Consider the following 21,721-nt stretch of genomic DNA (forward strand, 5'->3'; position numbering starts at 1 on the left):
AGACCTGGCACACGGCACACAGCTCAAGGAGCGGGGCAGCCCCCTCCCACTCTCCCCCTGTTTGGAGCCCCCTCCTCCATGCTGCCCTCCTGTGTCCCCCTCTAAGGCTGTCATCCAACATCCCATTTCCCAGACAGGAAGACTGAGTCAGGAGACACTGCCCACGGCCAGAGCAAGGACGGGGTAGAATGACAGTGGACCCTGTCTGTGCATAGCTACTCTCAGCTTTGCTCCCCAGGCCTCCCCTCCATGCTCCAACGTCTAATGCTGAGTCTCCAGGAGACTGTGGGAGTTCCGCATGCCCAGGATCCGACCCAGTAACCCCAGAGTGAGGCTGGATACTTTGTTCCTGCTCCAGCAGTTGACTGCACTTGAACTGCCAGCCTGCAATTGAGAAGTGGGGAAGGGGAGGGAGGACGGCCACTTTCCTCCCTGAGCCTCCTAAGTGTGACTCTGACCAAAGGTGCCCCGACGGCCTCCCAGCCCCCACCTGAGGAGCTCCGGAGATAAAGCTTCTATCTGACCATGCCCACCTGGCACTTGCACTCTGGGAAGGGGAGGAGGGGAGGGGTTGTAAACTTGCAGCCCAGAGTCACCTTTGCCCCTTCCTAGAGCGGGAGGTATCCCAGGGAGCCGGCGCCCAGGGCTCTGGGACCTCAGTTTGTTCCTCTGGACCCAGCTGTCTCCGCCCCCGCCCCGCCCCAGCCTGGCAGGCAGCCTGAGCTGGGCGGAGGCAGCCAGACCTGCAGGGATTGGCAGCTCCAGCTCCAGCCCCGCCCAGCTCAGCTTGGTCCAGGAGGTGGGGAGAGCGGAGGTTGTTTCGGTGGAGCTGGTCCTGACAGAAGGTGACAGGCTGGGGAGTGGTGGGCCTGAAGGGTCGTGGTCCTGGGTGGGGTGGGGCACTGCCCATGGTCAGGGGACAGCTCCAGGGAGCAGCTGGCCCAGGAGATGGGAACTTATCAGTCACCAGAAACCAACTGAAGTGTTTTCTGGGCTTTGGCTCCCTCCCTCCCTCCCTCTCTCTGTCTCTCTCTCTCCCCCTCCCTCCATCGCTCTCTCCCTCCCTCCTTCTCTCTTTGTCTCTGTCTCTATCTCTCTCCCTCCTTCCCTCCCTCCCTCTCTCTCTCCCTCCTTCCCTCCCTCCCTCTCTCTCTCTCCCTCCCTCTCTCTCCCTCCCTCTCTCTCTCCCTCCTTCCCTCCCTCCCTCTCTCTCTCCCTCCCTCTCTCTCCCTCCCTCTCTCTCTCCCTCCCTCTCTCCCTCCTTCCCTCCCTCCCTCTCTCCCTCTCTCTCTCCCTCCCTCTCTCTACCCCTCCCTCCCTCTCTCCCTCCTTCCCTTCCTCTCTCTCTCCCTCCCTCCCTCTCTCTCCCTCCTTCCTTCCCTCTCTCTCTCTCCCTCCCTCCCTCTCTCTCCCTCCTTCCCTCCCTCGCTCCCTCCCTTCCTCCCTCTCTCTCCCTCCTTCCCTCCCTCTCTCTCTCTCCCTCCCTCCCTCCCAATCTCTCCTTCCCTCCCTCCCTCTCTCTCTCTCTCTCTCTCTCTCTCTCTCTCTCCCTCCCTCCCTCTCTCCACTTTCTCTGCCTCTTCCCCTGGATTGCCCTGGGTCTCCATCCCCCTCAGAGCCCTCTCTGCCTTGCCTCCATCACTCCCATCGCTCTCCTCCCAAGCCGTCTCCAGCACCCCTGATCTCTCCCTGGGTCCTGCCCGAGGTCTCAGGCATTCGCCTTTCCACCCCACTGCCCTGAAGGATGCTGCAGCTGAGTTCATCTTCCCCGTGGCTGCTCCTGCCTCTGATTGGCGCCTGCTGGCTCCTGGCCCGCATCCTGACCTGGGCCTACACTTTCTATGAAAACGCTCGCCGCCTCCGATGTTTCCCGCAGCCTCCCAAACGGAACTGGTTCCTGGGGCATCTAGGCATGGTGAGTGTAGCCGCAGACAGGGGGCTGGGGTATCCGGTGAATGGACTCCCTGAGGGGCTAGGGGTGGGGCTCAGGGAGTTGGAAGTCGGGAGGAATCTGGAGTTTAGGACAGCAGGGCAATGAGCGAGGCGCCCAGAGTGGGCTGCATAGCGGGGAGACCCCTAGCCTCCCCACATTCTCCACTGCTGGACTAGGGGCCTCCTGATGGGCCCATCCAGGGTCAGGTCCCATCTGGCCCATTTCCTCGTGCCTGCCCTGGTCTGGCTACTGTGGTCAGACAGGGATGAGCTGTGATGCCCCAGGTCCACACACACGGGGCACAGCTGGACCAGGGCAGAGGTGTGGGCGTCTCTCAGTGCCTCCCCTCCCTGGCCACTTCCTGTCATCTCGCTCTTCCTCCCTAAGATGCACCCTGGGGCCCTGTTGCTCAACTGCATGAACACTGGCCTCCGACTTCCCCTTTGAGAATCCCTGGCCCCTCTTCTGACTCAGGCCCGCTCTCCTCTTTGGTCAGTGTGGCTTCGGCTGTCTCACTTGTGTGTGGCAGCACCATGGGTGTGTCAGAGGTTCAGCGAGAGGGTGCATGGGATGCACTCGGCGCAGACCCTGGGGAGCAGAAGGTGCCCACATGTGGGAGCCCCGGTTCTCAAGGACAGTCAGGGCTCACTTGTGCTCTCCATGGGGTCTGCCAAGGCTGGAGGGTCCCCAGTGTGCAGACCCTCCTCCGTGGAGAGACTGCTGGCCGTGTGGACTGGGCAGCACATGAGAGAGTGTGGAAGCAGACTTAGGGACAAAGCTTGTGGCCATACTGATGTCCCCAGAAACTGTTCCTGCGTGGACCCTCCCTTTGTGGCTGCACCTGAGCTGGAACCAATCCCAGAATGAGTAAACCCATCCTCTTGAGCCAAGGTGGGACTCCCTGTGGACAGAGAGCATGCTGCTCCCTCTGCCTGGGGATGCTCCTTTCTGATTTAGAGAGGGTCCTAAGAGGGAAGGGTTGGGGAGAAGCAGAGGTCCCCCTCCACCACCATTTCCTGCAGAATCCAGACCTGCTGCACCATGCAGAGGCTGTGCCACTTCTGGGTCCTGCAGGGATACCTGCCGTGCTTCCAGGGATGGATACGTACATCTCTGTGGTGTCCATTAAGCACCCAGGAGGTGACCGCCCGCTGCCTTGCTTGCAGGTCACCCCCACGGAGGAGGGCTTGCGGGCAATGATTCAGCTGGTGGCCAACTTCCCTCATGGCTTTCTGAGCTGGATGGGCCCCACCATCCCTCTCATCTCTTTGTGCCACCCTGACATCATCCGGCCCGTCCTCAGTGCCTCAGGTACCCAGGAGGAGCTGGTGGTGGTGGGCGCCATGGTGCATCCAACAACTTCCAGCCCCTCCAGACTCACCCCCCATGCAGCAGTGCAGCCCCTGCATGTCTCTGGCCCCCACCCTCTTTTCTCCCAGCCATCTTCCTCTTTATTTCATACACTCACCAACCTCCAACCACAGTCTGCTCCAAGCACTGTCATCTGACCCTTGTCCTGGCTCGGTACAGGGCACCTCTAAGACTCCAAGAGGTCTCAATCCAAAACCCACCCTGGAGGGAGCCCCATCTCACTGAGATGAATGTGGACAGAGACTTCCCCAATCTTGTGTGTCCAGAGGGAGCTGGGCTCATTAGAAGAATCAGCCTGGGAGGCTTCCTGGAGGAGGAGTTGCAGGAGCTGGGTCTGGAATGACAGGTGGGGGTTTTTCCATAGAATGCAGGTTGGTGCAGTGGACATTGGTGGCATACGATGGTCATCTTTGCCTGTTGCCAGGCTAGGAGAAATGCGGAGGGCTTGAGGCTGGGGGAGGCTCTGGGATGCTCATACTGCGACAGCCACCCCTGGGGAGTCAGATCATTCTTCTCCATGGCTTGTCCACTGGGTGCTTGTTGACTTCCTGCCCCAGGTGCCAGGAATCTCCCGTAGGAGACTTCTCTCCATCCTGCACCCTCCCCTCACCCTCTTGCTCCCTGCTCCTGCACACATCAGTGACAGAAATGAGCAGCGTCCATCAGGAAGCGCGAGGGGATCCTGGGTGGATGCCTCCATTCGCTCTGATGGAGGAGGTGTCTTCAAGTTGCATGTGATAGAAACTCAACCCTGATGTTCAGAGTGAAGAAAGGAATTCTTGTAAAAGTCAAGGAGGGGGTGGACTTCAGGCATGGCTGGATCCAGGACTAGGAACCTGCCTCCCTCTCTTGCTGGTCTCTGAACCACCTTTCCCTGCACAGCAGCCCTCTCATCATGGTGTCTGTAGCGGGTCAAGCTAGTGCTGGGGTAAAGGCACACCTTTCCTCAGGGTTCTCACTCCTGACCTGTGATTCATTTTAATTGCCTGATCATCTGGACTGATTTCTCGTTTGGTTACAGTGACTCTGATTGCCCGGTCCTGCCAGGCACAGGGCTCCCAGGGCTATTGTTTCGGGAGCACCAAGCAGTGTAGTGGTTAAGACCTGAGTCCCTGCACTCAGACGGATTCAGGCTCAGGTTTGAGGGCACGGCACACCCCATAAGGCAGACTGAGCAGATGGCATCACTGGTCTCTGTTTCTGGAAAATTAGACGGACGAGAACCCAGGCTCATGAGGTTCTGGAGATCCCAGTGGAGAACGCCTGTTTCTGCGACCCTGTGACTGTAGAATTCTGGCTGCCCTGCACCAGGGACGTGGGGAGGGAGCCCAGGAGGGGATTCAGTGCTCAGAGGGTGATGGAGCGCTGGGTGGAATTTCAGGGCTCCGTCTGGGTCCCTGCCCACAGGTCTTTCTCTGGCAGCCTAGAAGAGCCTGCATTGGTTCCTCTTTGTTCTTCTCCAGATTCAGAGCTCGGAGGAAGGCCTCCTGTATACCCAGGGCCTGGCACGCACGTTTGTGGATGTGTGCTGCTGGTGGGTGGGGCCCTGGCATGCAGTCGTCCGCATCTTCCACCCCGCCCACATCAAGCCTGTGCTCTTTGCTCCAGGTAGATAGCACGGTGGCCATTGCTTGCCTGCTGCTGAGGTCTCTGTGCTGCCTCCAGCTGGGCAGGTGGCCCAAATGCAGACAGGAAGGGCTGCGGCAGACACGGCTGCCTCTGTCTCACCTGGACCCCCGCCTGTCTGACTTCTGATTGTGTCTGCTCCTGTTGCCATATGTGACAGTTTGTCGCATTTTGTCACCTTCCCATCGATAGCCGAGCCTCTGCTTGCACTTGAGAACTAGCAGATGGTCATATCTGGGGCCCAGCTGTGGCCAAGGGCACCTGAGGGGGCGGGGGGTCAGGCTCCTTACAATTGTCGTTCTCTCCAGTCAGCCGTGTCTGTCCACGTGTGGGGCTTGTCTGAGGTTTGGAACTCCAGTGCCTTTTGTGAGATGCTTGAGACTTTTTTTTTAAAGTCTTGTCTAGGACAGGTCTTAGTGTGTGTGCAGATCATGTCTGGGGCTCCGTTGGAGCATACCTGAATCACACCCATGGCATTAATGGGAATACATTTAAATCCTGTCATGGGGCATGCTGAGGTCTTGTCAGAACATGTGTCATGTCTGGGCAGTTCATAAGTATGGTGAGCATATCAGGACATGCTAAGAAATGTTGGAAGGCTGGCACTGTGGTGCAGTGGATTAAACCGCAGTCTGTAGTGCCAGCATCCCATGGGCTCTGGCTCGTATCCCAGCTGCTCCACTCCCAATCCAGCTCCCTGCTGATGCACCTGTGAAAGCAGTGGAGGATGGCCCATGTCCTTGGATCCCTGCACCTGCATGGGAGACCTGAATGGAGCTCCTACCTCCTGGCTTCAGCCTGGCCCAGCCCCGGCTGTTATGGCCATTTGGGGGAGTGGACCAGTGGATGGAAGACCTCTTTCTCTCTCTCCTCTCTGTCTCTCCCTCCTTCTCTCTCTGGGATTCTGATCTTCAAATAAAATAAATAAATCTCTTTAAAAAAGAAACACTGGGCCAGGTCACATCTCCCACGTCTATGTCAGTAGATATCAGAGAGTGCTGGGACAGAAAGGGAATCCCAGGTCTACTTAAGGGTGTTTCCTGAGGGCTGTGTTCTGCAGAGCCTGTTGGACCATGTAAGAGCGTGGCAAGGCATGCTGGGACATGTTGTGCATGTACCTCTGCTGGGCTGCTGCAGCCTGGTCAGATCCCCCGTTGTACCCCATGTCCTCTGTATTTGCCGCCTTCCTGCTATGCTATGTTGCAGGGGGGAAGTGTGGGCGTCATGTGGGGACCCTCCACTCCTACCCAGAGTCCCTCCCTTCCCCTCTCATGGCCCCTGATGGTCATCCTTCACATCAGCTGCCATCGCCCCCAAGGATGTCATCTTCTACAGCTTCCTGAAGCCATGGCTGGGTGAGTAACTGAAGGTGGGAGGGTTCAGGCCGCCCTTGGGGGTCAGGGGAGGCGATGGTCTTGTCCTCTGCCCATGGCTGCCCTCCTAGGAGATGGGCTTTTGCTGAGTGCCGGTGACAAATGGAGCAGCCATCGTCGCATGCTGACGCCCGCCTTCCATTTCAACATCCTGAAGCCCTACATGAAGATTTTCAACAAGAGTGTAAATGTTATGCATGTGAGTGCCTTAACCCCAGGACCCTGGATGGAGTCTCTGGAGCAAAGGGGCCACACATGTCAAATCTGGAATATTTGCTCTGCTGGGTGGCTCTGGGACCATTCTCTCTCTCTCTCTCTCTCTCTCTCTCTCTCTCTCTCTCTCTCTCTCTCTCCCTCCCTCCCTCCCTCCCTCCCTCCCAGTTTGCTCATCTCTGTAATGAGGATAATAACTCCTACCTAACTTCTTGATTCAGCTTTCTCCTAATTTGCATTCAGAGTCAGCAGGTGGGTGATGGCTCGATTCCTTGCCTCCCTGCTACCCCTATGTGGCAGACTTGCACTGAATTTTCAGTTCCCAAGTTCAGCCTTTGCCCAACTTAGCCACTGGGAGGAACTGGAAGTCAAGTCTGGCTGTCTCTGTTATCTCTATCTATCTCTGAATCTCTGGCGCTATAATAAAGAAATGAAATTTTCTTTTAAAAAATATACAAAGGGCCAGCGCCATGGCTCAATAGGCTAATCCTCCGCCTGCGGTGCTGGAACCCAGGGTTCTAGTCCCTGTCAGGGAGCCAGATTCTGTCCTGCTTGCTCCTCTTCCAGGCCAGCTCTCTGCTGTGGCTCGGGAGTGCAGTGGAGGATGGCCCAAGTCCTTGGCTCCTGCACCCGCATGGGTGACCAGGAGAAGCACCTGGCTCCTGGCTTCGGATCAGTGCAGCACGCTGGTCGCAACGTGCCAGCCGTAGCGGCCACTTGGGGGGTGAACCAACGGAAAAGAAAGACCTTTCTCTCTGTCTCTCTTTCTCCCTGACAAACTGTGCCTGGCAAAAAAAAAAAATACAAAAAAGACAGTCAAGATGATGTCATGGAATCATGTCCCTGGTACACAGTAGGTGCTCAGAGTTGTCCCTGGTACACAGTAGGTGCTCAGAGTTGTCCCTGGTACACAGTAGGTGCTCAGAGTGCATCAGTTTGTCCCATAGAATTGCTGTAGACCCAAGTCATTAATGTTGATGCTGTCATGGTTATTACTGAATCATAAACCACTCCCAACTCATTGGCTAAAATCAAAAAGGGTTTATGATTGCTAATAAGGCCATAGGTCATTTGACTGGTTTTCCTGATGTGGATGGGATCACTCACGGTATATGGTAAACTGTGTGTCAGGAGGCAGCTCTGTTGCTCCTGGCTCTGTTGTCCCCCCTGTTTGTGGTTTGACTGCTTTTAGACTGATCTAAGCTGGGGCAGCTGGATCTTGCTTCATGTGATTCTCTCTCTCTCTGGTGAAGGCCATCTAGGGTTTATTTACATGGCAGACATAAGATTTCAAAGAAGTATGAGGAGGCTTTGGTTTATCAGAGTGTATTATTATATCATTTTCACCACATTGTATTGGCCAAAGAAAGTCAAAAGCCCAACACAGAATCAAGGTCTTCATCTCTTAGTAGGAGTTGTAAAGAGATCACGTTGGGAAAAGTGCGGTTATAGGGAGAAGAAGAATTGGAGGTAAGGGTTCTGTAAAGTGCCTAGGACTTTTTCTAACACACAACTTGATAACTTAGCCTATAACCATTTCATGGCTTCTGCCAGAAGACACGAGTCCCCTGGGTCAGAGAGACAAAGGAAGGTTTATAACTTACAGTACAACTAACATTATGTGCTTCTTTCTCCAAGCCACCTATAACACATGTTGGCACCACAGTGGGATTTGAAGGGTGCTTGCTCATGTGGTGTTGTATATTACAGGAGAGGAGGATTAGGGTCGGGAAATCTGTTGTTACAGCAAGTAGAAGGAGCCTGACATTGGTGCATGGGTTGTTGTTGCCGGGTCTCTCAGTGTTGTTCTCTGCAGAGATGATTCTGAGAAATGGCTCAGGGTAGGAATACGAGGGACCAGAGTGCCTGATGCACACATCAGGGGTGCTCGGGAATCACAGAGAACAAGCTCTCCCAACGGATGTTGCTGAAATTCCAAAATTACAGTGATGATGAGGCCAGCTAACATTGACTGAGTTCTCACCAAAAATTATGATATATGCCAATTCCCTGATATATACCCATTATATTGATGGTGAAACTTACAGTTGGGGAGAGTAGTGAGCTTCTTCAAGTCCACTCAGCTGGTAAGTGGGTCTGCAGTAGTGTACCCCTGACACCCATTTGGTTGATCTGACATCCAAGTAGGTCAACTCAGCTGTTATTACAGACTTGACAGGTGGGGTTCAGGGGAGGGTGATGACCTTACCAAACACATACATAGCCTGGGAGGGTGAGCTGGGGCTTCAGCCCAGGTCTCCTGACGCCGAGCCTTGGGTATTTCTAGTGATAGCTTCCACTCCCACTCTAGCCTGATCCTTGCTGGGGTTGGGTGCTTGGGACAGAGGAACAGAGGCTGGTCCATCCTGGTTGATAGGATTGGGGGGGGCTTTAGGGAGCCAGAGCCCAGCCCCAACTATGTCCTGTTCTCTGGCCAGGCCAAGTGGCAGCGCCTGGCCTCAGGGGGCAGTGCCCGTCTGGACATGTTTGAGCACATCAGCCTCATGACCCTGGACAGTCTGCAGAAATGTGTCTTCAGCTTCGACAGCAATTGTCAGGAGTGAGTCCTTGCCCAGAGCATGGGAACTTAGCTCATGGGCTCAAGGGAGGAGGTGCGGAGGGGGACAGGATCAACTAGCAACCAGGAGAGCCTTCTTGGAGGAGGTGGGTTAGAAGTAGGCATTGAAAAGAGAGAGAGGCCAGTGCCATGGCTCACTAGGCTAATCCTCTGCCTGCGGTGCCAGCACCCTGGGTTCTAGTCCTGGTTGGGGTGCCGGATTCTGTCCTGGTTGTTCCTCTTCCAGTCCATCTCTCTGCTGTGGCCTGGGAAGGCAGTGGAGGATGGCCCATGTCCTTGAGCCCTGCACCCACATGGGAGACCAGGAGGAAGCACCTGGATCCTGGCTTTGGATTGGCACAGTGCGCCGGCTCTAGCGGCCATTTGGGGGGTGAACCAATGGGAGGAAGACCTTTCTTTCTGTCTCTCTCTCTCACTGTCTAACTCTGCCTGTCAAAAAAAAAAGAAAGAAAAGAGAGAGAGAGAGAGAAGTAGAGATCCTTTCAGATTGGTAGACATGTTTGAGTGAAGGCATGGAGATTGGGATGAGCCACAGGCAGCAAGAGACTCTTTGGAACCATGGTTGACAGGACAGGCAGTGGCTAGACCTAGTCAACAGGTATGACATTTATTCTGAGGTTTCCAGGGAACACTAGAATGGTTTGAGAAGATGAAGGGTTTGGTCAGATCTATACTCTTTGGACTGGCTCAAAGGAAATTACATTGCAGGCAATGAGGCACGGCTGGGGCCAGGCCATAGACTAGTTGGAAGAAGATGAGGTCTCTTCTGTATGGATGGTTTCAGGAGGAGAAGGGGCAGGACTAGGCACTGGGTAGAAGACAAGCATAATGTTCAAATGGGGCTCTGGGTGCCTGAGGCATGTAGGCAGGATGCCGAAGTGGAATGCAAGGGGTAGGACAGAGATTGGATATGCAAGTCTCATGCTTTTCCCTGCAGTGTCTGTGGGTCTAATTCTGGATGCTGTCTCCTGAAGGGAGGTATCTGCTGGGGAGAGGCATTGCACAGGCTTCAGATGTGTTGATTTGTTGCCTCTCTTTATGACCTCACCCTGCAGGAAGCCCAGTGAATACATTGCTGCCATCTTGGAGCTCAGTGCCCTTGTGGCAAAAAGGCACCTGCAAATCCTTGTGCACACAGACTTCCTGTACTACCTCACCCATGACGGGCAACGCTTCCACAGGGCCTGCCGCGTGGTGCATGATTTCACCGATGCTGTCATCCAGGAGCGGCGCCGCACACTCCCTAATCTGGGGATTGATGAGTTCCTCAAGGCCAAGGCCAAGACTAAGACTTTGGACTTCATTGATGTGCTCCTGCTGACCAAGGTGGGCTGCATGAGGACTTCTCAGGAGGTGGCTTAAGGTCAAATGTCAGCTAGAAGGGCTTGGACTTGATCTAGAAGGCGCTGGATGGTATCAAAGGAAGCAGCAGCCACAGGCATATTTCAGAGACTTCTTTGTAATACAGGGATAGGGTCTGCTAAGTCTGAAATTTGGAAGGGGTTGAGATTTTACTTTATTGGGAAGTTCATCATGTAGTCTTCCATGGTTTATATCTATACACGAATCCATATCTGTATCTATACAACCTGTCTCCATCGCTCTGCTGACAGAAGCACAGTAATGCTGGCTCAGAACAACGCATTTCTTGCTCACAGCAATCACAGCAGTTAGGACTGTTGCACCTGCTCCCCATTCCCAAATTCCCTTCAGGACAATGCAAATATTTCTTCCGTACATGCAGCAAAGCCTGCCCCACAGCAGGTGCCCCCTCATAGTCTCAAGTGGTATCTCTGCCCCTTACTTCCTCCTAGGAGGTTGGTGGGAGAATATAAACAGATCCTGTCCAGTGAGAAAGTTTTCTATAGATTTCCAGACAAAATACCTCCAGGAGAGATAAGACTCTCTGGATCTACCACCTTGGAATGTGAGCCAATGTCTCTGGAATCACATTTAAGCTCTAACTTCCAAGGCAAATTGATATCCAATTCTGCAACCCAAGGTGGCAGCAGCTTTTTCTTAGAAACCCCCTCATGGGTCATTGAATCCTCTCACCAAGGATAAAACAGGAGACAGGGAAGACTAGGGGAGGGCCTGAGGGCTGGGTCTCCTATGATGCTTACCAAGAGAGGTCTAGGGGTGCACAGTGGGCTGCAGTTACTGGATGTATCCTGTCTGTTAGACATGGGAGCTCTCAGAGCCGGTGTGATTTGGGGGTTTTGTGCTGGCTCCAGGATGAAGATGGAAAGGAAATGTCAGATGAAGACATACGTGCAGAGGCTGATACCTTCATGTTTGAGGGTGAGAGTCCAAGGTGGACTGACAGTTGTCTGCTTCCCTGGGATGTGGTGGGTGTGTCCTGAACCATTCCACACCCACTCCCCAACTTCTCCCTGAGGCTTCCATGTCTGGACGTTGTCTACCCTCTGGTGCTGAAGTTGCCCTGGGGCCCAAGCATGCCTGGCTGCCTTTCAGGCCATGACACCACGGCCAGTGGTCTCTCTTGGGTCCTGTACAACCTCGCGAAGCACCCAGAATACCAAGAGCGCTGCCGGCAGGAGGTGCAAGAGCTCCTGAGAGACCGAAAACTTAAAGAGATTGAGTGGTGAGTGTGGGTCCTCCAAGCCTGTTCATGAGCCCCTCTCCCTGGATTAGCGACCCAGTCTGGGGAAAGGGAAGCTCTCTTTGTTAATCCCACATTACTGCTGGCTAGCAGAGAAGGAGTGCAGGCTCTGGGGACAGAAAGATCTGGGCTGCTGTGATCATGGATGTGGGAAGATGACTCCACTCAGCACAGGTTTTTTAAACCTAGAAACCTTTTATTTAAGGTATACAAACTTCATGCATTTCATATATACAAAGTTAGGAACAGTGATTTTTCCCACCCTACTCTCCGTCCTGCCTGCACTCCTACCCTTCTTCCTCCTCCCTCTCCTATTCTCATTCTTCTTCTTTTTTTTTTTTTACAAAGATCTGTTTTCAGTTAACTTTATACTCATAAAATTAATTCTGCACTAAGTGTTCAACAAATAGTATGGAGAAAAAAATCAAATGTTCCTCAATGGTCGGGACAAGGGCTGCTCAAAGTCATTTCATCTCAAAGTGTCAATTTTACTTCTGTAGATTACCTATTAGGTACTCTGTTAGTTAATACAGATCAAGGAGAACATACGATATTTGTTTTTTTGGGACTGGCTTATTTCACTAAGTATAGTGATTTCCAGTTGCATCCATTTTGTTGCAAATGACAGGATTTCATTTTTTAACCACTGTGTAGTGTTCCATAGTGTATATAACCATAATTTCTTTATCCAGTCTTTAGTTGATGGACATCTAGGTTAATTCCTTACCTTAGCTATTGTGAATTGAGCTGTATCAGTACAGGTTTTGTAAGTGAATTTTTAGGTTTTCTTCTTCACATTCCCTTCTTTTCTTTCCTGATATCACATTTCCTGCAAACATCTTCACTTCCTGAATGTTTGATATTCTGAACCCTAAGTTCTACCCTGCTGTCCAGTCCAGGGATTCACAAGGAGCTGATGGGAAGAGCCATGGACTTTTTGTGTGAAACACACGCAGCACTCATCCATCCAGCAAACACAGCTCACACGCTCTTCCCAGTCTCAATTCTCTTCCCAGCCACATTCTGGGTTCTGGAGACCTGGGAAGGACCCAACACAGGGATCTCTGTTCTAGGAGTTCCCAGTCTGGTGGGGGTAACAATCCCAGGTCAGAACACTCCCAGTCCACCCAGGGAGGAAGCATGATTAGAAGATAAATGATGTGTCCCATCTGAGAATGGATATCAGTAGATGGTTGGGTCCAGCTGTGGGCACAGTGCTGTAGTTCAGGAGACAGCCTGGGAGGAGGGAGGGTGCTGAGCCATGAGATGAGGAAACTGGGCATGACGATGGAGACTGGTTGTGGGAGACTGGGAAAGCAATGCCAGTGGCCTCAAATGTCACCCAACCGCAACTGGGCACCACGGGATGAATTTAAGGAGGGGAAGTGCACGTCTGGTCCAGCTTCTAGAAAGATCCTTTTAGGGCTAGTGTTGGAGGCCATACTGGAGAGAACAAGGGCATGGAGGAGATCCAACCATGGCAGAGCTGCAGTTAGAGGCAAAGAATTGGGCAGGTATCTTGTGGTGACGCCATCCTGTCAGCCTTCATGTGGGACATCAGTCTGTGAGGTGAGGAGACATTTTTATGCTTTCACAACCTTGATTTCAAGCAAGATGATGCACTTGGTTTTAGTAAGTGTATGAGAGTGTTTATGATAAAAACACACGCTTGCATCTTAAACCCCATCCTAAGGGTGATGATGGACAGTATTTTCCTTTATCTTTACAAAAAATTGGCTATCCTTATGTCTGCATTTATAAGAATACATACTCTTTTTCTGTACAAATCGGCACATATAAATATAATAGATACAAGTATGCATATTAATAATATACCTTTGAGATCTTTTTCTCAAAATATGAGTTTTGAAAAATGAGTGCTTTTCTAGATTTGTCCTTCATTTTCACTTGACAACTTTATATGCATTTAATGGGGTATAGTGTGAGGTTAGGATGTGCACATGATGTGGAATGATTAAATCAAGCTGATGAGCATATCCAATATCCCACATACTCATTGTGTGATCACATTTGAGGTTTATTCGCTGAGCAAGTTTGAAAACTACATTATTACTACCTGCATTTACCTGCTATGCAATAGCTCTAAAAACTGAGGTCCCTCCTGGCCTACTGAAACTTGCATGCTTGGAATAGCATCTCCTGCTTACTCATGACCACTAACTGCCGTTCTGTTCTAGGCTTCCGTGAGTTTGAATATTTTATATCCCACAGATGAATCGAGTCTGCTATTTGTCTTTCTGTGTCTTGCTTTTTCACTTGGCCTAATGTCCTCTGGGTTCACTCATGGTGTTGGAAATGACAGAATCTCCATGTTTTAACAGGCCGAATTATATATAATATATATATGTATATATAGTAGATATTATATGTAGTTTTTGAACTCCAAAAACATATATGGATACAATTGTGGAATTACAAAAAAAAGGATGATGACAAGTTCTTCTTGCACAAAATGAGACGTCACAGAGAAAAATAGAGTTGTGTTTTATTCTCAGGGGTCTCTAGAGCTATTGATTTGTCATTTATCAATCATCTATCTCTCTTTATATAGAAATCTATATTTATAAATATACACACATGTAGATATAGATATAGATATAGATATAGATATAGATATAGATATAGATATATATAATCAACCTGCCTGCCTGGCTATCTACCTATCTGCATATCTGTCTATTCATCTATCTATATACCTAACTTTCATGTTTTTCTGTCTACTAACTCTATCATTGGTGCATAGTATCTCAGAGTGTGGAAAGGATACTCATCAGTTCAAATAATCTTTAATGTTTTTAATGGAGTTTAAGATATCTGCTTAGTGATTTTATACATGTTATGATAAATTAAGCTCCAGATACATTCATTTTCATGGTGAATTAATCTTTCATTTGGGTTGAGGGAAATTTTTAAGTTCTTTTGGAATGTACAGATTTCAAATTCTTCCTGAATGTAACCCAGATGTTTCACATTATTATCATTAATCTATTTTATTTTGTTATCTTTCCAACTGCTTGTTATTTCCACATAGAATAATGACATATGCATATAAATTTTGTGTCCAATGGTGTGGGCATTTGGCCTGAGTGGTTAACGTGACCCTGGCAACACCCACGTCCCGTATCAGAGTGCCTGGGTTTGAGTCCTGGTTCCACTCCTGATGCCAGCTTCCTGTCGGTGTGCATCTTGGGAGGCAGCTACAGGGGACGGCTGCCCTGGATGGAGCTCTTGGCTCCCACGTCTGAGCTGACCCAGCCCAGGCTTTTGCAGATATTGGGAGAGTGAACTAGTGGATGGGAACATTCTTCCTATATCCCATTCAAATAGAATTAAAAAATTGCATCCAATGAACACAGCAAGATTTGATGTCACATTTCAACAGGAAAATGTAGATAATTTAATAAAAGCTCTTGGGACAACAAGGAAGTTGTCTGGGAAAAACTCAACGTAATTCTTGTGTCTTATAACAAAGTAGTGTCTATCTGAGTACAGTTTGGGATTAAAAAATAGAATCTTAAAAACCTAAGAATAACTATGAGAAAATTATCTTATAGTTCCAGAGTAGCAAAAACTTTATTTTCACAAAGTCCCAGGAGAAAGAAGAGATTGATATATTAGTAAATTAAAAAAATAAGTCACAGCCAGTATGTGCTAGTACATTTAAAAAGTGCTAAAAAGTAGTTCTGGAAGAAAATATTAAAGACAGTACTCTAGGTAACCTCTGGGGAAGGGATCTGGCTGGTGTTGGGTCACAGGGTTGGCTGGTAAAGTTTCTTAGTGTTTGGAGTTGAACCAGTGAATTATCAGGTATTCCATTGTTAAACAGCCACACGCACGGGAGAAGGAGGAACAAAAATAATGATGCTGCCCTACTGCATTACTGATGCTTGTGGAAGATTCCCCGTGAATTCTCTTGTAGTTTCCAAGTATAGAATCAGTATTTGCCGAGTTGATACATTTATTCTACATATCAAATTGCCTCACTCAGCTTTGTTCCCTGGCTGGTAGCACGCTCTCTCTCTCTCCTCATCTATGTATCTATCTATCATCTATCTATCTCTATCTATCTCTCTATCATCTATCTCTCTCTCTATCATCTATCTATCAATCATCTATCTATCATCTATCATCTCTATCTATCTATCTATCTAAGATAGAGAGACAGAGAGAGACAAAGCCCCCAGATGTAAGATCTGTTTATTTTCTTTCTTACTCATTTGCATTTTGATTACACTCTCTTGCCATTCAGGGTTTTTATTTTTATGTAAAGGTGCTTTTGGCTTTTATTTTAGGTGTAATTCTTTGATGCATTATCGTAGATATCTGTAGGATCCAGGGTGATAGTTCCACATTTGTTAACAATGGGTGATGATCAGCTCCAGGCAGCAGGCATAACCAACACCTCAGACACTGTTTCGCTCTTTTCAAATATAACTTCTAAGAAAGCCTGGCTTTATTATCTCTGGTATTTCCCTCCTTTTCTGCTTTCTCATTATCTATTCTGCTTGTCTCAGCTCAGTTATCTGGGCCGTCTAAGTTTATTTCGTTGTAGGGAGAAAGCTCTCAGCGGGTACCAGGTGGGCGGTGGGCTCTGTGCTGCTTGCTGGACAATGTCTGCGTCTTCCTCAGGGACGACCTGGCCCAGCTGCCCTTCCTCACCATGTGCATCAAGGAGAGCCTGCGGCTGCACCCCCCGGTCACAGTCATCTCCCGCTGCTGCACCCAGGACGTGGCGCTCCCGGACGGCCGGGTCATCCCCAAAGGTGCCCGCACACCAGTAGGGGGCGCCTCCGGGGCAGGGCAGGAAGGGGGTCCACCAGATGCGGGGCCTTGTCCTCACTGCCCCGTCCCCTCCCACAGGCGTCATCTGTCTTATCAGCATTTTCGGGACCCATCACAACCCAGCTGTATGGCCGGACCCTGAGGTGCCCTCCCCTCCCCACCTCCACCCTTGCCCATTCCCGGGGTCCCGGAGGGAGGAGGGGGCAGAGAATCAGACACCAGCTTTCCCCACCACGCACGCACACCTGTGTCTCCAGGGCCGGCTGTGCTGGAGACCCCACCCAGCAACCCTGTCCTCTCCTGGCCTCCAGGTCTATGACCCCTCCCGCTTCGAGCCAGAGAAGGTCAAGGACAGGTCGCCGCTGGCTTTCATCCCCTTCTCAGCTGGGCCCAGGTGAGGGTGGTGGGCCTCTGAGCCAGGCTGAGTGACAGGGCGGGGTCTGGGCGTGAGAGTGGGGGAGGAAGTGAGGAGGGGGCGTTGCTGAGGCCTGAGTCTGGGTGTCCTTCCCTCCCCTAAGCTGAAGGTCAGGGGCAAAGGCCTAGAGCCCAAAGCCTGGTCCAAGAGGGCCCATAGGAGACGCAGAGCCCCCATCTGGTGTGCAGGCCTGGTTTGGGGCCTGGGTCTGGGCGAGGGTGGGAAGATAGGAGAGCCCCCAGGGGTCCCAGCAAGATCCTGCACCAGGTGCAGGAGTGATGTGCCTGGTGCTGGTCGGGCAGCAGTAGTACCTCCGTCCCCGACTGCTGGTCCGAGTTGGGGGCTGGAGTCTGGGACAGGCGGGGGGATATGGAAACGCACAGGGGGTCCCAGAAAAGGGGTGCCCCGTCTCTGCCCCAGGGATCCCTCAGGGTGTGGGAGAGGGTCCTGGGCGCAGTCAGCGTCCCCTCGAGGTCCACTGATCTGAGTTGGGGGCTGGGTCAGGGGATGCACAAGCCCGCAGTGGGTCCCAGGCACGGGTAGCCCCCTCCTGTATCCCCCAGGCTGGGCAGGTGGGGCGGGGTCCCTGGCCGAGGTCCCAGGGCGCGGTCTCAGCCCGGTCTCGCCCGCAGGAACTGCATCGGGCAGTCGTTCGCCATGGCCGAGATGAAGGTGGCACTGGCACTCACCCTGCTGCGCTTCCGCGTCCTCCCAGACAGCACTGAGCCGCGCAGGAAGCCGGAGCTGATCCTGCGCGCCGAGGGCGGCCTCTGGCTGCGGGTGGAGCCGCTGAGCGCGGGCCCACAATGACCACCGCGGCCGGGCCTGGGCCCCACCTGAGCCCACGCATCCACCTTTGCACAATCCACAACCCAGGAATAAACTGTGCTGTCTCCTCTGCCTGAGCCTTGCTGGGAGCCAGCAGGGGGTGCTGTGGGTGGGCATCTCTGGGCACCTTGCACTGTTCAGCTTCTCTGGGATTCCAGTAGTCACTCTGCTCCTTGTCAATCTCCCCCCCCGCCCCGCCCCGTTTCTCCTGTCCTTTGGTCCCATGTATGGCCCCCTTCCCTTCCCTCTTTTGGGTGTCCTGATGCTGCTGGGACTTCCTGTTGAATAGACATCAGCTGAGCCGCCACTGTGTGCCAGGGACTCTCACCAGAATGTCGGAGTGGGCACAATCTTCCCTCTTGTCACTCCCAGCGTCTTCCTTCCTCCCCATCGCAGGCTGCCCATCCCGGAGCAGCTGGGCTGCAGGGCTGGAAGCCTTCCTGGAAACAAAGGAGTGTGATTTGGGGATTGTATATCAAGTGGCTGTTGAGTTTTTGCAAGAAGTTGCCAAACCGGCTTCCAACATGGCTGCACCATTTTGCATTCCCATCAGCAATGCATTAAGGGTTCTTGTGGTTCTGCATCCCCCCCTCCCCAGGGTTTGGTGTCAGTTTTCTGGCCATTCTAACAGGTGTGCAGGAATCTGAGTCCCTTGACTGCTGTGGGGATTGGAGGTGAGGGAAGAATGAGCTGAGTACCAAAAGCGAGCAGAAGTGAGGAAGTCCATGGGCACCTCTCGCGGGTCTGCAGTGACTCAGTAACTGGCCTCCATGAAAGATGACTTGGGCTGCTTCTTATGCAGATATTATGGGAAGCACATTTTTCAAGGTCTCCAACAGAGAAAAGAGTGTGGAGAGGGTGAAGAGACCACCACCTTCTTCATCACCGAGGACAGTGGCCTCCCAGGGACTGCAGAGGGCACTAGATTAGGTGCACCCCATGCACCCTTGTAGCCAGAAGCAGAAATTCTTAGCAGCACGCAGGGTCCCAGAGGGGCGGAGGCTTGGGCACACTGCTGGTTGTAAAAAGGAACCGTGCCTCAGTGAAGTGAATCTTTAAGTATTGTCAGCTGAAACGGATTCATGCCAGAGTTTACTTGTGAACTATGATGAATATGAGCATGTTTACTCCCAATCCCTATCTTAGAGGAAGTATTGCAGATTTTTACTCCACAGTTCTGTAACCCACTATTTTTCTTAATATCCTGCCACGCCTCTCAACAGGTGTGCAATGCAGAGCAAGGAGGATGTGCTTTAAATCCCTTCCCCCTACATCTGAGCATCTACTTTTCTGTAGAGGAAGTGGCTGTTTCCGTGTGTGTGTGTGTGTGTGTGTCCATGTGTGCGAGCATGTGTCTTTAGTGAGTTGTCCCTTGCCTGGGGAGATTCAAGCAGGAACTGTCAGGGATGCAGTAGCTGGGTGGTATGCGGTTCATTCCTGCATTGGATGGGAGGCTGGACCCAATGAGTGCTCCTCTAGTTGCCCTCTTCCTCTAGCACACACCCTTGAGCATACCTAATGCCTGCATTGTGTTTGAACACTCGTGTTACTCCTTGTCCAAGGTAAACTCTTCTGGATTCAGGATAAGTCTCCTCAGAAAGATGCTCACTCAGCCACCATCTATGTTGAAGCAGCTGTGTGTGATAAGGACAGGCAGGTGCCATTTAGGGTCCTTTTCCAGTGCAAGGTCATATCTGCCCTTACAGGATCCAGTCCAAGTCACAGTCAAGCCTTAACTCCATGCCTTATTTGCCCCAGCCACATACTCTAGCATGTGAATCTGATTACATCATGCATTTCCTACTCCCTGTGCCTGTAATTCCACTTCACTCTGCTGTCAGACAAGAGAACTGCTCATCTTGCAAAATCCACGGAAACAGTCCTTCCTCCACATTCTCCCTTAATTCCAAGAAGATGTCTCCACCACAGTCCTTCACACAGGACTGTGGATCATCTGTGTGTGTATGTATGGAGGAGAGGGAGAGAGAGATGGAGGGAGGGAGAGAGATTTCTGTGTCCCTAGGGTCTAGAACACAGTTGGGCATACATTAATGATTCTGTACAGGCTTCATGGGCGGGATTCAACAACAGAGCCTTTGTATTCCCCTCTACTCTGGCTGCTTATGGTGAAATTCTAACCCTGCAGTGATGGTTCTAGGACATGTGGATTTGAGGAGGTGATTAGGTCACAAAGGCAGAGTCCTCATAAAAGAGTTTAGTGCCCCTATAGAAGGGACCAAACAGAGACTTTTTAAAATCTTCCACACCTAAGGACAAGAGAGATATCCATGTGTAGTCCAGGAAGCAAGCACTTACCAGGCACTCATCCTGGATTTCCTCTTCCCCAGAAATGTGAACAATACATTTCTGTTATTTTTGATGCTCCCATCTACCATATTGTGGTATAGAAGCTTGAATGGGCTAAGACAGGGTCACATTTTCCTGAGGTCAATGGCATATTACTGATGGGACTGGGGACCAACCCCAGGGCTCTGAAGAGGACAGTCATTGAAAGGTCCCGTTGGTGTTACAATGCCACAGTGTTGGGAGCAGCTGGAGGAGAAAGAGACAAGGCCAGTACTAGAAGATGGCCAAGCACGTGGCTCAGAGCCTGAGGGGACACAGCAGAAAAGACTCAGGCCATCATCCCTCCCTCTCTTTGGATGCTGTGGACCAGAGAGGACCTCTGAACTAAACTGGAACACATAAAAGTGGACAAGCAGTTCCACACACAACCCAGGCACAAGGGTTGACCCAGTTGTGACGGAGGCCCTTAACTCATTCTGGTGCAAAATGAGAGCCCTCTCAAATCAACTCATTAGCACCATCACAGGTGACCCCAGATTCAAGACATGCCATGCCAACAGGGCATATGTGGATGTCCCAAAATAGTGGAGGGCATTTGGGTGAATTCTCTTTGGAGGCTGAGAGTTAAGAGCATCTCAAAGTGGAGAAATGGAGACCAGAGCTGTCCCCTCCAGGTTTGAGGTACCAGAGGGGAGTGAAAAATTTGAGTTAATTATTTATTCATACTGCACCTGCTAAGACTCTATCTGGACCCGGACTACCCCTGCTGGAATCTTGACTGAAAACACCAGAGGTGTGCAGAGGTGCAGTGTCCAGAAAAGTGCCCACTGTGCCCAAGGAAGGACCAAGCCCTTCACCGGTACCACAGCTGATGCCATCCAATGCTCACGAGTCACTTACCATCATGTTTTCATTGTTGCTTTCACTTAATACTGGAGTAAACTGGATTGCATAAGTTATATCAATTGTTAGAAGACCTAGAATGTGATTCCTGGGTCCTCAGATGTGGAGCATCTAGAAATTATGAAAAATAACCAAACACAGATCCAAGGAGCTCAGTGAATCCTGCTCCCAAAGATAAGTTCCAAAAAGTGCACACACACAGAGCCTTAGTCACATCTTAGCCAAATTGCTAAAAACTAAAGATACAAAGAAAAGCCTAAGGCAGTCATAAATAAAGAAGCAGACATGACATAATATATGAAAGTTTCCTGATACTGCGTTTGGTCCATGAAAAAGCTCTGTGCAAAGAAATCAAGAAAATCCACAACAACAAAACAAACAACCCACTTAAGAGATGGGCCAAGGACCTCAATAGACATTTTTTGAAAGAGGAAATCCAAATGGCCAACAGACACATGAAAAAATGTTCAAGATCACTAGCAATCAGATAAATGCAAATCAAAACCACAATGAGGTTCCATCTCACCCCGGTGAGAATGGCTCACATTCAGAAATCTACCAACAACAGATGCTGGAGAGGATGTGGGGAAAAAGGGACACTAACCCACTGTTGGTGGGAATGCAAACTGCTTAAGCCACTATGGAAGTCTGTCTGGAGATTCCTCAGAAACCTGAACATAACCCTACCATACAAACCAGCCATCCCACTCCTTGGAATTTACCCAAAGGAAACTAATTTGGCAAATAA

The 21,721-nt window shown here is 51.0% G+C and overlaps 1 protein-coding gene across 2 annotated transcripts; it reads left to right on the forward strand.

Moving 5' to 3' along the window:
* The first annotated feature begins 805 nt into the window (after window positions 1-805).
* Window positions 806-17,835, forward strand: LOC133749473 (cytochrome P450 4F3-like). Of its 2 annotated transcripts, XM_062178640.1 has the most exons (13): window positions 806-845; window positions 1,744-1,915; window positions 3,100-3,244; window positions 6,232-6,285; window positions 6,375-6,502; window positions 8,955-9,076; window positions 10,150-10,420; window positions 11,329-11,395; window positions 11,570-11,699; window positions 16,368-16,501; window positions 16,599-16,663; window positions 16,832-16,914; window positions 17,568-17,835. In XM_062178640.1, the coding sequence occupies exons 2-13, from the start codon at window positions 1,745-1,747 to the stop codon at window positions 17,743-17,745; spliced, it is 1,548 nt and encodes a 515-aa protein (XP_062034624.1). In that variant the 5' UTR covers window positions 806-845; window position 1,744; the 3' UTR covers window positions 17,746-17,835. The 2 variants fall into 2 exon arrangements, with proteins under 2 accessions (XP_062034624.1, XP_062034625.1); XM_062178641.1 differs by lacking the exons at window positions 806-845; window positions 3,100-3,244 and having other exon boundaries at window positions 1,780-1,915.
* The last annotated feature ends 3,886 nt before the right edge of the window (window positions 17,836-21,721 follow it).

Source organism: Lepus europaeus, chromosome 20 (genome assembly GCF_033115175.1).
Source record: "Lepus europaeus isolate LE1 chromosome 20, mLepTim1.pri, whole genome shotgun sequence".
In the NCBI taxonomy this organism is placed as follows: domain Eukaryota; kingdom Metazoa; phylum Chordata; class Mammalia; order Lagomorpha; family Leporidae; genus Lepus; species Lepus europaeus.